This window comes from Cephus cinctus, unplaced genomic scaffold, assembly GCF_000341935.2.
Source record: "Cephus cinctus unplaced genomic scaffold, Ccin1 Ccin1_scaffold0330, whole genome shotgun sequence".
NCBI lineage: Eukaryota > Metazoa > Arthropoda > Insecta > Hymenoptera > Cephidae > Cephus > Cephus cinctus.
This window is the reverse complement of record NW_014333027.1, coordinates 3,425,048-3,437,732: the sequence shown is the minus strand read 5'-3', so window position 1 is coordinate 3,437,732 and position 12,685 is coordinate 3,425,048. Positions and strand designations below refer to the sequence as shown.

At 35.0% G+C, this 12,685-nt stretch overlaps 4 protein-coding genes across 9 annotated transcripts; 1 reads left to right on the top strand and 3 right to left on the bottom strand.

Annotated features, from left to right (window-relative positions):
- Positions 1-201: 201 nt before the first annotated feature.
- On the bottom strand, positions 202-2,822 carry LOC107266639 (beta-ureidopropionase). Its single transcript, XM_015737325.2, has 5 exons — positions 2,444-2,822; positions 2,112-2,362; positions 1,603-1,991; positions 1,214-1,531; positions 202-424 (listed from the first exon to the last, which is right to left on the bottom strand). The coding sequence occupies exons 1-5, from the start codon at positions 2,536-2,538 to the stop codon at positions 341-343; spliced, it is 1,137 nt and encodes a 378-aa protein (XP_015592811.1). The 5' UTR covers positions 2,539-2,822; the 3' UTR covers positions 202-340.
- A 289-nt stretch (positions 2,823-3,111) lies between these two features.
- On the bottom strand, positions 3,112-5,390 carry LOC107266640 (peroxisome assembly protein 12). Of its 3 annotated transcripts, XM_015737328.2 has the most exons (7): positions 5,255-5,390; positions 4,846-5,012; positions 4,562-4,670; positions 4,261-4,457; positions 3,803-4,171; positions 3,636-3,721; positions 3,112-3,553 (listed from the first exon to the last, which is right to left on the bottom strand). In XM_015737328.2, the coding sequence occupies exons 2-7, from the start codon at positions 4,963-4,965 to the stop codon at positions 3,442-3,444; spliced, it is 993 nt and encodes a 330-aa protein (XP_015592814.1). In that variant the 5' UTR covers positions 4,966-5,012; positions 5,255-5,390; the 3' UTR covers positions 3,112-3,441. The 3 variants fall into 3 exon arrangements, with proteins under 3 accessions (XP_015592814.1, XP_024939865.1, XP_024939866.1); XM_025084097.1 differs by lacking the exon at positions 5,255-5,390 and having other exon boundaries at positions 3,636-3,714; positions 4,846-5,242; XM_025084098.1 differs by lacking the exons at positions 3,636-3,721; positions 5,255-5,390 and having other exon boundaries at positions 3,751-4,171; positions 4,846-5,242.
- A 143-nt stretch (positions 5,391-5,533) lies between these two features.
- On the top strand, positions 5,534-12,413 carry LOC107266637 (nuclear speckle splicing regulatory protein 1). Of its 2 annotated transcripts, XM_015737317.2 has the most exons (3): positions 5,534-5,663; positions 10,819-11,033; positions 11,153-12,413. In XM_015737317.2, the coding sequence occupies exons 2-3, from the start codon at positions 11,005-11,007 to the stop codon at positions 12,327-12,329; spliced, it is 1,206 nt and encodes a 401-aa protein (XP_015592803.1). In that variant the 5' UTR covers positions 5,534-5,663; positions 10,819-11,004; the 3' UTR covers positions 12,330-12,413. The 2 variants fall into 2 exon arrangements, with proteins under 2 accessions (XP_015592803.1, XP_024939864.1); XM_025084096.1 differs by lacking the exon at positions 5,534-5,663 and having other exon boundaries at positions 10,787-11,033.
- LOC107266633 (centromere protein J) lies at positions 5,740-10,924 on the bottom strand. Of its 3 annotated transcripts, XM_015737305.2 has the most exons (5): positions 10,451-10,728; positions 8,320-10,273; positions 6,458-8,232; positions 6,193-6,388; positions 5,740-6,122 (listed from the first exon to the last, which is right to left on the bottom strand). In XM_015737305.2, exons 2-5 carry the CDS (start codon positions 10,210-10,212, stop codon positions 5,991-5,993), a joined length of 3,996 nt encoding a protein of 1,331 aa, XP_015592791.1. In that variant the 5' UTR covers positions 10,213-10,273; positions 10,451-10,728; the 3' UTR covers positions 5,740-5,990. The 3 variants fall into 3 exon arrangements, with proteins under 3 accessions (XP_015592791.1, XP_015592790.1, XP_015592789.1); XM_015737304.2 differs by lacking the exon at positions 10,451-10,728 and adding an exon at positions 10,771-10,924 and having other exon boundaries at positions 6,458-10,273; XM_015737303.2 differs by having other exon boundaries at positions 6,458-10,273.
- Positions 12,414-12,685: the final 272 nt, after the last annotated feature.

Genomic DNA, 12,685 nt, shown 5'->3' with positions numbered 1-12,685 from the left:
ATGTCGTTCGGATGTTCCGTGTTGTGTGCGAATGATGTTACTGAAGAGACATCACTGGAGCCAATATCCGGTTTTCCAATTAAATAAATTTAACATATGCAATTTCCGAAATGGCACTGAAGTCACGCTTAATTACAATGTATTGAATATATACTGTATTTTTTTTGAACTTGTTTCTTCTTTTTTCACGTTGCGTTTTTCACGATTTTAGTAATATATATATGTATACATTTTTATTAAAAAAAATTTATTGTACCGAGTGTATACATTAATTATTTTGATTACCTGACCGGAATATGATATCTATTAAAGGGGTATTTATTTCATAAAGTCTCATAGATTATTCCCTTATAATTTGTGGTTTGAAATCCGGTTTGACAGCTTCGGCAAGTTCTTTCGCATACATGTCCAGTCTTTGAGTCATCTGGAATGTGAAAAATATATTTATTTATTTCATCAAGAATAGTCGCGTGGGGGTGAGTTTGCACCCCAGCGGACAACGACATTTACATAATTGAAATGATATACAGGGTGTCCCAAAATTACCTGACCAACGGGGTATGGCGGTGTTCGGGGGGCACCACTGATCACGAAAATGACCTTCCTTTTGTCCGGAAGGTCATAGTTTTTAAATGGGAGCAGGTCAAAGTTGAACAATCAGAGGAAGGCGTCAAGAGAAACGTAGGCACCTGCGAACTCTGAGTTTTCTTCCCTCGCTTTTGTTTCTCGGTGGCTTCGGGCAGGATGACATCAGCCGAAGACATGCTTATGGGAAACAAGAAACAAGCTACCGAGAAACAAAAGCGAGGGAAGAAAACTCAGAGTTCGTAGGTGCCTGCGTTTCTCTTGACGCCTCGTTCTGATTGGTCAACTTTGACCTGCTCCCATTTAAAAACTATGACCTTCCGGACAAAAGGAAGGTCATTTTCGTGATCAGTGGTGCCTCCCGAACACCGCCATACCCCGTTGGTCAGGTGATTTTGGGACACCCTGTATACATATACAACATACATATTTTACCTCGTAACTCGACTCTAGTGGAAATATAGCAATTGGCTAAGTAAATATTAAATGCAGTAAACTACTTATAACCAATTAAATGTGTGGTGTACAACTTAGTCCGTTGACTGTTTATGTAAACAAAATAAAACGTGTACCTAATTTCGGGTTAAAGTAATACATGGTCCAAATCTTGTTCAAAAGTCTTTCTTACCCTAAATCCCCAATTGTCTTTGGCTTGTCGACATAAATTTAAATCCAACTCAGCAACCAAAAGCCCATCACGATTTCGACTTAATCCAGGAGTTCGTATGCCATCCGGAGCAGCGACATAACTAGAACCATAAAATTCTCCAAAATTATTATGCATCGAACGACCGTCTCCAGAAGTAAATGCGTTGGGAAAAATTTCAGTTCCCACTCGATTAATAGCGCATGTGAAATAGTTATTAGCTATGGCTGCACATCTTGCTTCAATCGGCCATAATGGTTCAGATAATTCACCAACAGTAGCAGACGGGTTGAATACAATCTGAAATAGCATTATTAGATTAATTGAATATAATCCAATAATCAATCCAATTTTTGTTATTATCATAGTACCTCTGCTCCATTTACACCAAACATCATCCAATTTTGAGGATGATGACGTCCATAACAAATATTTATTGCAATCCGTCCATAACGTGTTTCAAATACAGGATGGCCTGTGTTGCCCTCCATGTAATATGTAGATTCATTAAAGTCCGCAACTCGCGGTATATGATTCTTTCTGTGTTTTCCAATGATTTTACCATCCGCACCAATAACAACGGAAGTATTCCATAAAGTATCGCCATTATTACTGTCTCTCTCCAAGATAGAAGAAATAATGACCATATTGTGCCGTTCTGCAATATCTGAGAGTAAAGTTGTCGTTGGACCGTGCTCAGCATCCTCAGCAAATTCGCACCACGGATGCTTCTCTCGTGTACAAAAGACAAACGGCATTGCTAAAAGATATTTTTACATATTTGTGAGTATAAGGAGATACATTTATAGATCGTCCATGAGTAAAATGTGTTTCGAAATATCGTTACTCTTATGACATTCAATTTAATTTAATTACATACGCCATGCTTCTTGCATGCAGACTATATTGACTCCACACGCTGCAGCATGCTCTATGTATCCAATTATTTTTTTATGTATGGCGTCCCTTTGATCAGCCACTGGTTCAGTTGTGGGTAATACAATTGCATTTTGTATTAGACCGACACGAATAATCCGGGGTGGACGAAGTTGCTCTGCCAGAGCACCACCCAGCTTCCATCCCTGAACTTCAAATTTTTTATCGCTTTCCCATGCAGGCAATTTCAAAGGCCTGTTACGAAATAGTTATACTTAATATTACGTATATTTCGGAAGATACAATATTATAAATGTAAAATATTTTATTACTTACTCCAATTCGCGCCCAAACAAAATTCTTTTGACTTCACGCAATTCGGGTTCAGGCAAGTGCTTGTCCAATATCTCTTCCAAAGTTGTGTTATTCATCGTTCTTATTCAATGAAGCTACTCTTAAAAAGCCAGTGAACTACTCAGGCCTACTGATCAATTGACATGCACTTGTTGCTGAAGCAGCTTAAACAATGTGTATGAAGAAAAAACAGATAGGAAACAAACTAGATATTCATATGTGACTCGGAGAAGACATTTATACGTTTAGATGAATTTTGAAGAACAGAAGTGCCTATCTCTAGCGCATATGTTCAATGGTTGATCTGTCGCGCTTTTTCTATAGTTAGAAGTGTCTTTGAAGATGTCTTCATTAATATTTACAATGGCTTATTTGGTAAGAGTATAGCATAGGATTGCATGCTTCTTATCTTGCTATTGCTAACTAGAGATAAAATTGTAACGATAGGTGGGAGTTTAGAGTCCACATGAAATAGAATATGTTTACAAATTTCTATCAATAATAGTTCAAGCAAATTCGAATTCATGATAAATGTTACTTCATATTATAAAGTATATGCTTCACTTCACATTAAAAAAATTGTTTTTCCATAAGAATACGTTGAGCAACATTCTTTAGTTGCAGCAGAGCAACATCTTTAAACCTCATTCTTTAGAACATGTTACATTTGCATAACATATTTAAATTTACAATGTATCACCTTATATTATTAGAAATAAGCTAATTTATTATTGTTATTGACAGATATGTAATATCGCATCTTGTAAACCGCGTAGTACAATACGAAAAGGTAACTTAATGTACCTTATATTATAAATCAGTTTATACATGGAGACAAAAAGTATCAAATACCGTTCTAAGATAATGCAACCGCGTACCACTTTCTTTTCGTTTCTTTTGTTAAACAAGGCCATCCTAGTTAATTAGCAACCTGCGCCAAGTCTCTGTTGAAGATGCTGGGGACCTTCATGAAGAAGTCTTTATTCTATATACAGTCGAACTAAATCATCTTCTTTTGCAGGATAATGTGTAACCGGACATCTTCCGTTTCTACGTATTTCAATTAGAATGCATTGATAACAGAAGACATAGCTGTAAAGATAAAAATATGTATTTTTTACATTTTGCACAATTTCATTTTATCAAGTATGAAACACGAATATGTAATATATACCCTGATACAGCTACACCCGTATCAATTCGACGTTTCTTGTGACATATTGGACATATCCCTGCATACTTTTTGGCTGATTCTGGAACCTGGCAAAAATACCATATGAAAAACGTACCTTAATTGTTAAACATTCTATTCCTTCATTGATCATAATATTAGTTATGTACCACTGGAGCAGGTGGAATTGGAACTGTAGTAAGACTCTTATAATAATGTTCCTGATTCCACCATTGAAGAAACTGAAGGAAGAATGCACCAAATTCAAGAGAACATGTGACTGTTTGTTGGAATAGTTCTATTCCATCTTTAAAGTTAAACGTCCCAAGTTTAATTTTTCTTAATAGGTCTGCTGTTGTTAAACTAATTTGTGGATCAGCATATGTTAATGTTAAAGAAGCGAACCACAGAAATGGTGTTGGGTAAGATGACAAATTGGAGATATAAAGCAGATATTGATATAATGCTAAGACCTCTCCCAGTATGTGAAAAATTGTATGCCCCTTGGCAATATATTTTGACAATAATCTTTGCCAACCCTGTAACAGAAGTTTTTTTTTTTTCCTTTATTTGAACCAAATGCAAATCCTTGCAACATACGTAAAATTACTTTCCTTATTCTATTTACCTTCTTTGATAACTGACCATCTAGTTCATTAAGCCTTTGTTCATTACTAAATTTGGTAATTTTATCCTTAAAATAAGGACCCAGAACAAGAAAAATTAAAGACAAGTTTTTTTGTTTACCAGACAATCTTCCTCTTTTTTTGGGTTCACTAAGAGAAATACGTTTAAGTCCATAAAAAGTTTCAGAAAAAGATGCAGCTGAAAGGAAAGGGGGAACAGAAAAGAAAAATGAAATCTATGGCAAATCGATATGCAGGGTGTGAAGAAAATTAATAGTGCATATATACTAAAAGGATATTTACAATAATTCTTCAGGTAATAATTTTGGAGGAATGTGTTGAAGATCAGATATGTTTCATCAGACCATTGATGCAGCCAACCATACCTTGCAGGATTACAAGACACTAAAAACTATAACAATTTGTTAGACAATGACAAACATCTATGACAAACATTTAACAGTTTTATGTAATTTTGATAAAAACTTGTAAATGTCATGTAATACATTATAATATTCGTCTTTACCAAAATATGCATTTATATTGCTTAAGAAATACAGATGTCAAAAAAATAAATCTTTACGTGCCGAAATAATTTGTTTTAATGCAGGCTGCAGCGTTGAATATAAAGAATCTTGTGCAACTATTTCGAAAATAGAAGGTTTTGCGTGACTCGTTCCTGTTAAATGTGCTCCTCGCTCGGCCATAATGAATCAATCAATCGCAATATTTGAATTTAGCGTCTTCACTTATCCTGCCGGACGTTTTGGCAAATTTATTTTCGAAATTGATGAAAAAAACATAGTATTTATTAATTCAAGCAATGAATATGCCACAATACAACAGCTGATTTTTTATTCTGCTGATGCGGCTTTGTCAGTAGCGCCACTCCGAAGCAGTGATAGATTCACTGAAATATAAGCATACTGGAAGGCGTATGCTGTATTCAGCTGTATTCGGTGATAGCATATACATATGGTGGTAGTTATTATTCACCCTCATTGTAGTAGATTGTCTTGTCGAATTGAATTGGGCGTGTGTGTATATAGAAACCTAGCAAAAATGTTGCGCCACCGATATTTTAGTGTCGACAAAACGCTTTAATACGTCACTTGCACATCGTAGAATTTTGAATAAAATAAAATGTCAATTGTTAAAAACCTTTCTAGCCCATCGTCTTCAACGCGATTCAATGCATCAACTCTGTTTATCTTCAAGATGCAAGAACCTGATTGGATAATAGCATTATTATTGGTCCAGAGTTGCGCTCGTGCGCGTGTTCACGAGTGTGACTGAACCGACTGAACTCTAGGCTCAATAATATTCATTCAAACGAAAGTTCCATTGACATTTACAAACCAGAAGACAATTTCTAGACGACTATCAAAATATCCTGGGCTTAAAGGTAAATTTTAGTAATGCATAGGACAGATATTTGTGGACTAATATTTATGAGAATAGTGTCTGTAAAATCATTAAAATCCAGTAAAAGATATAAGCTTTATTTAGCCCCTTAAAAAAAAATACAGAATCTGTTCTCTATCCTGCAAAATAGTTCGCAGCATTGAATCGTTGGTATAACACTTAAAAATATTTGTACAATAAAACGACAGGTAGAAATAACATTGTACATAACCATTGAAAGTTAATATACTGGAACTTCTTGCTTTCAAATAGTATAGAAAAAACAGGAATGTCAAAAAGTTTCCAAACCTTCTTCCTGTTGTTTAACTTATTGCTGTTGTGAATCCATTATAAGATTGCCATCCTTATCCTTGAGTCGCACTCTTCCACTAGCATAACGGGTCTCCTGAGAACCATCTGGATAAACTAATTTAACTGTACCATCAGGGTACTCTCGTCGCTACAATGTAACAGAAAAAATTCTGTCAAGTTTGTATCTTGTTAATACAATTAAACATTGATAATCATACTTTGTGGTCTTTGGTATGCACTTCTCGTTGTCCATTGGGTAAGGTAAGTATCTTTTCACCATTTGTGAAAGTTTCAGCTATAGTACCATCAGGCAATGCCCATCTTTCTGAACCATCGGACTGCAAAATTCTTACAGAACCATCGGGAAAGGATACTTCCACTGTACCATTTTTTGAACGTCTTTCTACTTGACCACTGAAAAAATTATGTAATGTAACGATTAAGAAAAAAAAAAATGATTTATTGAACTAAATATTTGCATACTCAGGAAATTCAAGAATCTCCAAACCATCCGGCATTGTCGTATGCCATGTTCTTGTTGAGGCATAAAAATATTTAACACCTCCATCACGGTTGCTCTCACGTACATCACCGTTATAATATATCATTTTGATGATATTGCGATCAGCTGAAAGTTTCTTGACATTGCCATTTGGATACCAATATTCTAGTCGACCATCTGGATGGCGAACTTCTTTGATACCCTGTTTAGTCATTTTATCTTTGTTTGGAGAAGTTTCATTGCTTTTCCTGTTCCTGATAGAAGTTCTACTGCATGATACTTCTCCTTTTTGCATGTCAGCGTCTTTCATAGAATTTCTCTTGACATCACTATCAACTGCATCGTTCATATGAGATTGCTCCAATTCTAAAGGAACATGATTGGAAATAATATTATCCATTGCGTCATCAGTATCCTCAATTCGAGAATTTTGAGATTCATTCTTCAATCTTTCAAACTCTTCAGTTGCCTTTTTAATTGCATCCTGATGTTCAGCAATGCCGATCGTTGCGTCTTTAAGTAAATGTTCATACATTATACGCTTCTTAGCGATACTCTCATAACTCTTCACTGGTTTCTGTGCAGCTTCATATATTATCAGTTTACTACCGTCAATATTCTTGCCTGATTCATGATTCGCAGAATTTTCTGCTTCATGACTATCCCCTTTGCCAAAGATAGATTCCATCATAGGTCGAATTAATTGGTCTTCATCTTCTGAAGAATCCTGCTTCGTTTGTGGCTTTTTGCGATCATCCAATTGTTTATTAATCTGATGTATAGCTCTGGTGTTTGTAGGAGGATTGAGCTTTCTAAATTTGATGTTGTTCTTTTTGGCGTTTTGAAGTTTTTCTAGCTCTTGCTTTAATTTTGCATTCTCAGCGTGTAATATTCTTACTTGACTTTTATGTCTGGCTTGGGCCGCATTCCACCGACTCTCTTTTTGAATAATATCTTCTCTCAACTCTTCAAGCTGTTCACGCAGCATGTGCACCTCTTGCCTCTCTTGTTTGTTTTTCTGTGCCTTTTGTTGTGCGTCTTTTAGTCTATTTTCCAAAGCCATTTTTTCCCTCGTTAGTCTTTTCTTTTCCTCTTGCAAACTGTTCTCTACCCTTACCCTGTTCTCCTCAAATACTGCTTCTTTCTCTTTGTACTGTTGCTGCAACTTCTTTTGTTCGTCCTGAAGTTTTTGTCTCTGTATTGTTAGGGCTGCATTCTCTTTTCTAAATATATCAATTTCTTGTTCTAGCTCTAACAAACGACTCTTTAATAATTCAGACTTAAATATTGTTCCGTTAGTATCTTCAGTCCTCACGTCAATCAGCTGATTCTGATTGTTGTTCATAATTGAATTTATTTTTGATGAGATGTCCTTCTTGGTCTCACATTTTCTATCTTTAAGATCATAATTCATATGAGTATGGACATCAGGCTCTTCGTCGTCTGATAGTTCTTTACAGTCTTCATATTGACAATACTCTTCATCGGACATAGGATCCGCAGAAGGGCCTTCGTGATTACCAATTATCTTCTGATTCCCTGAGTCATTGTCATCAATGTCCGGTAAGCTTTTCATGGAGGACCTGTCGCTGAAATCGTCATGATCATAATCCTTATTTGGCTTTGACATCACCAGTTCTTCAGTGTTCTCTACAGGAGATTTTTGAGTCTTTATTAATGAAGCTTCAGCATCGGAAGAGTCGCTAGGTGCTGAACAATCGCTCCAGGCTCTTTCGTCCGAGTAATTTTTGTGTACCTGCGAATCACCGGATATACTTGATGTATCAGTCAAGCCAATCATTTTATAGTCATTAAATTCAGAAAATCTAACATGAAGACTAACATTCCTTTCCTCATTACCAATGTTCCCATCATAACCTTGATTAGAAGCTTCACAGTCATCAAAACCTTTGGAATAATCAGCATCGTAAGCTGCATCGATGTCCATTCCGTATGGCAGTTCACAGAGCTTCTCATCCTCATTTATGCTGTTATTTAGAAGATTCTTTTCTATATACTGAACACTTTGGGAGCTAAACTTTTGAGATACTTGAGCAGCTGTTGTATATCCAAACTGTTGATTCCTGGCAGCATTTAGCTGTGAAGAGTTGTACATGCTTGCGTGGTACTGATTTACTTGTTCATTGATAAACGGTATGGATTCCCACTTTGGAAGTACTATGTCTTTAGTAAAATCAGATTTCTTATGTATATTGGTATTACTTTTGACTTTATTGGATTCTGTGGAGCAAACTATTTCCTGTAATAACAAATCCTCTTCCTGTATGTCCTTCCTGATATTTACATTAGCTTTATGTGTTTGAATGCTGGTTAAACCATTGTTTAATGTCTGCATAGATTTTAATGGTGTAGTTTGAACTGACTGCTGCAGCAATGCAACAACTGTACTGGATGTAGAGCAAAAACTCGAATGCTCTGCTTTCTCTTCAAGAAGTTCAAATATTCTACCTTCCTCTAAATCCCTCTTCGTTTTGGCTTCAACATCAGAGTTTTTTAAATCAATAGGTGGCTTTACGTTGTTCTTATCATTAATGATAGTTGGAAATCTACTCATGGATTTGCTCCGAACTTTGTTTCTTGGTAAAGGTACGTTTTTTAAACTTAATCTTTGTTGAGCGACAGAAGGAATGTTTTTTTTTGATGCTGTATTTTTCTTGAGGACGATTTTTGGTACATCTTTGGGTTTATCAATAACGTTTTTACTAGTATGATCATTGTTGAGCTTCAAGTTAGCTGATAAAGATGCGCTTCGCCGTCTCGTAAGTTGTGCTGTATTTCCAGAAAAAGAATTAACTCGAAATCGTGCTAAACCTTCTCCCTTTTTTAAAAATGGGCGTTTTATTAGTTTCTTTGTGTCATTATTATTCTGCATCAAAGCTTCGGAGTCCCTTAAACGTTCTTCTAACAAAGTATGAAAATCTTTCTTTGGTGATGGTACAGGAATATCATCTATAGTTATGTGTTTATTTGTTACTGCTTCTGATGGAAGTGGCTCTATTCCTTCCATGGTCAATTTAGAAATTGGTCCACGTTGTTTTTGCGGAGTCAAATCCAAATTTGAGAAACATTCATGCTTAAGCTTATTTACACTGGCATTTGATTCGTCAGAGGGATGTCTCCCAAGAACATTGCGAGAAGTAGACAAGTGTATATTCGGCATGTTTAGGTGCATCTCAACCTTGTCATCAGATGACTGGTTTGAGAGTTTAATACTAACCTGAGTTTCTAAATTTTTGTTTGTTACAATGTCGAATGCCTCACTTGATCTATTCTTATTAATACTATTGGTTGTGAATGTATGACAAGGTTCTTCTTTACTTAAAATCACTTGAGATATACTGAGTAGATCAGAATCATTATAATCATCATTGTTTAAATGCTCCTTATTACTTGATTCTGATATGGCACAATGTTTATTTCCTGTTTGTTTTGGGTCTTCATTTAAACTGTCTTTATAGTTTGTAGATGCTTCAGTATCTTCCTGTGATAAATCCAGACTACATTCCCCTTTACTTTGAGCAATTAATTGTTTCATTATATTTTCATCTAAGCTTTCATTTGGTATAGTTAAACCAAGTGCTTGATACATGCGGTCTTGTTCTCTACTTAATAATTCTCTTTGTTCTTCTTGTTGCTTCAACAGTCGCCCTTGTTGCTCAATTTGCCATTTTCTGAGCTCCTGAAGACGCTCCACGATTGATGCTTCCAAAGCCATAGCAAGTATGGGTATTGTCCACAAAAAGCATGGATTACAATATACTATGTGTCATTTATTTCTGAAAAAGGAAATGATACGGAAATGTAACATATATTCTTAAATAAAACGTTATAATGGATGATATGAGAAGTACTAAAGACAAAGTACTCGTACGAAGTAAATGAAATACATATTAAAATTGTTGTTTAACCATTTATTAATTAACGTAATGAAAAAGTATAGAGAAAATACATACTGCGCGAAACTCCCATAGGAGATATTACTTTCTACACATGCCAAAAAAACAGTATAAAACTTTTATTTGTAAAGCAAAAACTGTTTTCCACTTGCAATAAAGGCCGTTACGATTTTAAAATGACAACAGGATATCACGCTTGATCACGCCATTGTCAGCAATGCTGTGTGAAGTAATAAGTTGGTGAAATATTCCGAGTTTGAACAGAGTGATTCGTTCACAAAAAATTAAATTTATCAACGTAAGAACACTATTCGCTATTGCCAAGAACTACTTTTCGACAACCAATAGAAATTCTATATATTTAATATGACTCTCACCAATTGCTGCCAACTACATGACGCCGCCAGTTTTACATCTGTTCACAGCGATCGATGAGCAAAAAAAAGGCTAATATCATCGAGTGTTACCTACCTATTTATACTCAACGTTATCATAACTGATCATGACAGTCAGGAGTCAAAGCACATAACCACAAAAGCACGAATAACAAATTTTTAGACTTCAGTAAATCAGATTGCTTCAATAACAATTTGATATTTTTACTGTTAATAATGACTGAAACAGGAAGAAAGGAAAAACAGTAAGCACTTGATTTTGAAATTTGATTACTTGTACTTTATACTTGTTTAGTTATAAATTATTTGTTGAAATTTGACAAAATGGATGGACTTCAATGACACGGTTTTAACTGTATTATAGATACGGCTTGATTGTTCCAAAAAAGAAGCAAATATCTGCTCCAAGAGCTGGTAATATCTTTGGAGACGATAGTGGATCTGATGCTGAGGATGGTACAGACTGGGTGAAGAAAGCTCTAAAGGCTGAAGGAGAAAAGAACCGAGTAAAGAAACAAACACAATTAACCATGAAGAAGGCGTTAAAGGAAAACCCAACAGTGTATCAGTACGATGAAGTTTATGATGAAATGGAAAGAACGAAAGAGGAAAGTAAAGCTGTAAAAAAAGAGGAAAAAAAGCCAAAATATATTACAAATCTGTTGCTGGCTGCTGATCGTAGAAAAAGAGAACAAGAACACAGAATAGAGAGAATGGTACAGAAAGAAAGGGAAGCTGAAGGAGCTATGTTTGCAGATAAAGAAAGTTTTGTGACTTCTGCGTATAGAGCAAAACTTGAGGAATTTAAGAAGATGGAAGAAGAAGAATTGAGAATGGACAGACTTGAATCAATTGGTGATGTTACTAAACAGCAAGATATGTCTGGATTTTATCGACATTTATACGCACAAACTGTAGATGGTGGGAAACAACAGCAATCTACAGATTATGTTCTTGACAATGAGCAAATTTCAGAAATCAAGGAAAAAGACATAGATGAAGATGCAAATCAGGATGCTACACGGTCAAATTTTTTGTCCAAAAAGAACACACAATCAGATAATGAAAGCACAATAGAAATAGCAAAACAAACGCGGAAAAAGCTTGGGCAATCTAAAAAAAATAGGCAATACAGGAAGAGAAATGCAGAATTATCTGACAGTGATTCTGAAATTGAAACAGACAAGATGATAAATAATACAAAAGATGTGGGAATCCCATTATCTTCTAAATCTGAAAATCCAGAGACCGAGGAACCTGAAATAAAAAAGCAAAAATTGTCTCCTGAAAAAACAAAAATGAAGAGTCCTAGTCCTACAAGAGACCAAAATTATACTACAAATAATACTGAAAAATCTGATAAAATAAAAAATAGTTCTTTAGAGCAAACAAAAGAAGTGAATAAAGATAATACAGAACTAAAGAAAAAGAAAGAAGAAAAGAAGGTATCAATATGGGAAAAAAGAACAGTAGGCCCAGTTTTTGAAGCAGCTTTACAGAGGTACTATGAGCGCAAAGCCATGAGATTATCTGGTTCTTAAAGCTTGGACAGTATATATAGCTGTTACATATATATATATGTAATATATTTAAAAATAAAAGATTTTTATAATTATAAAGGCAAATTAAATATTATTTTCCTTGAAAACCACCGTTCTTGTCTACTCCTCAACAGAAATTGCATAATGACTCATTAATCATTATGAAATAAAGTTTACAAACTTTTCTTATTCTAAAAGAGGCACACTATTATTAGTCTTAGAATGTAGTATGTTGATTAAGAAAATTTTTTGCTTAAAAAAGTCATTTTATCAGGCATAGGTACGCATATTCCGCGGAAATTTAACGTAGTGTATTACGATCGGTACTTATCTCCCAGAGCAGAAAATCAATTGCC

What these genes read in the sequence shown, in the direction of transcription:
- LOC107266637 (XM_015737317.2), top strand. Translation starts at nt 11,005, where the DNA reads ATGACTGAAACAGGAAGAAAGGAAAAACA. An exon ending in ACAGGAAGAAAGGAAAAACA is followed by an intron (nt 11,034 to 11,152) that starts GTAAGCACTTGA and finishes ACTGTATTATAG; the next exon opens with ATACGGCTTGATTGTTCCAA.
- LOC107266640 (XM_015737328.2), bottom strand. Translation starts at nt 4,965, where the DNA reads ATGGCCGAGCGAGGAGCACATTTAACAGGAACGAGTCACGCAAAACCT. An exon ending in TTATTACCTGAAGAATTATT is followed by an intron (nt 4,458 to 4,561) that starts GTAAATATCCTT and finishes CTTTCCTTTCAG; the next exon opens with CTGCATCTTTTTCTGAAACT. An exon ending in ACGGGTGTAGCTGTATCAGG is followed by an intron (nt 3,554 to 3,635) that starts GTATATATTACA and finishes TTATCTTTACAG; the next exon opens with CTATGTCTTCTGTTATCAAT.
- LOC107266639 (XM_015737325.2), bottom strand. Translation starts at nt 2,538, where the DNA reads ATGAATAACACAACTTTGGAAGAGATATTGGACAAGCACTTGCCTGAA. An exon ending in TTGGTGTAAATGGAGCAGAG is followed by an intron (nt 1,532 to 1,602) that starts GTACTATGATAA and finishes ATGCTATTTCAG; the next exon opens with ATTGTATTCAACCCGTCTGC. An exon ending in AAGACAATTGGGGATTTAGG is followed by an intron (nt 425 to 1,213) that starts GTAAGAAAGACT and finishes TTCACATTCCAG; the next exon opens with ATGACTCAAAGACTGGACAT.
- LOC107266633 (XM_015737304.2), bottom strand. Translation starts at nt 10,212, where the DNA reads ATGGCTTTGGAAGCATCAATCGTGGAGCGTCTTCAGGAGCTCAGAAAA. An exon ending in GAGATTCTTGAATTTCCTGA is followed by an intron (nt 6,389 to 6,457) that starts GTATGCAAATAT and finishes TAATTTTTTCAG; the next exon opens with TGGTCAAGTAGAAAGACGTT. An exon ending in TGCATACCAAAGACCACAAA is followed by an intron (nt 6,123 to 6,192) that starts GTATGATTATCA and finishes GTTACATTGTAG; the next exon opens with CGACGAGAGTACCCTGATGG.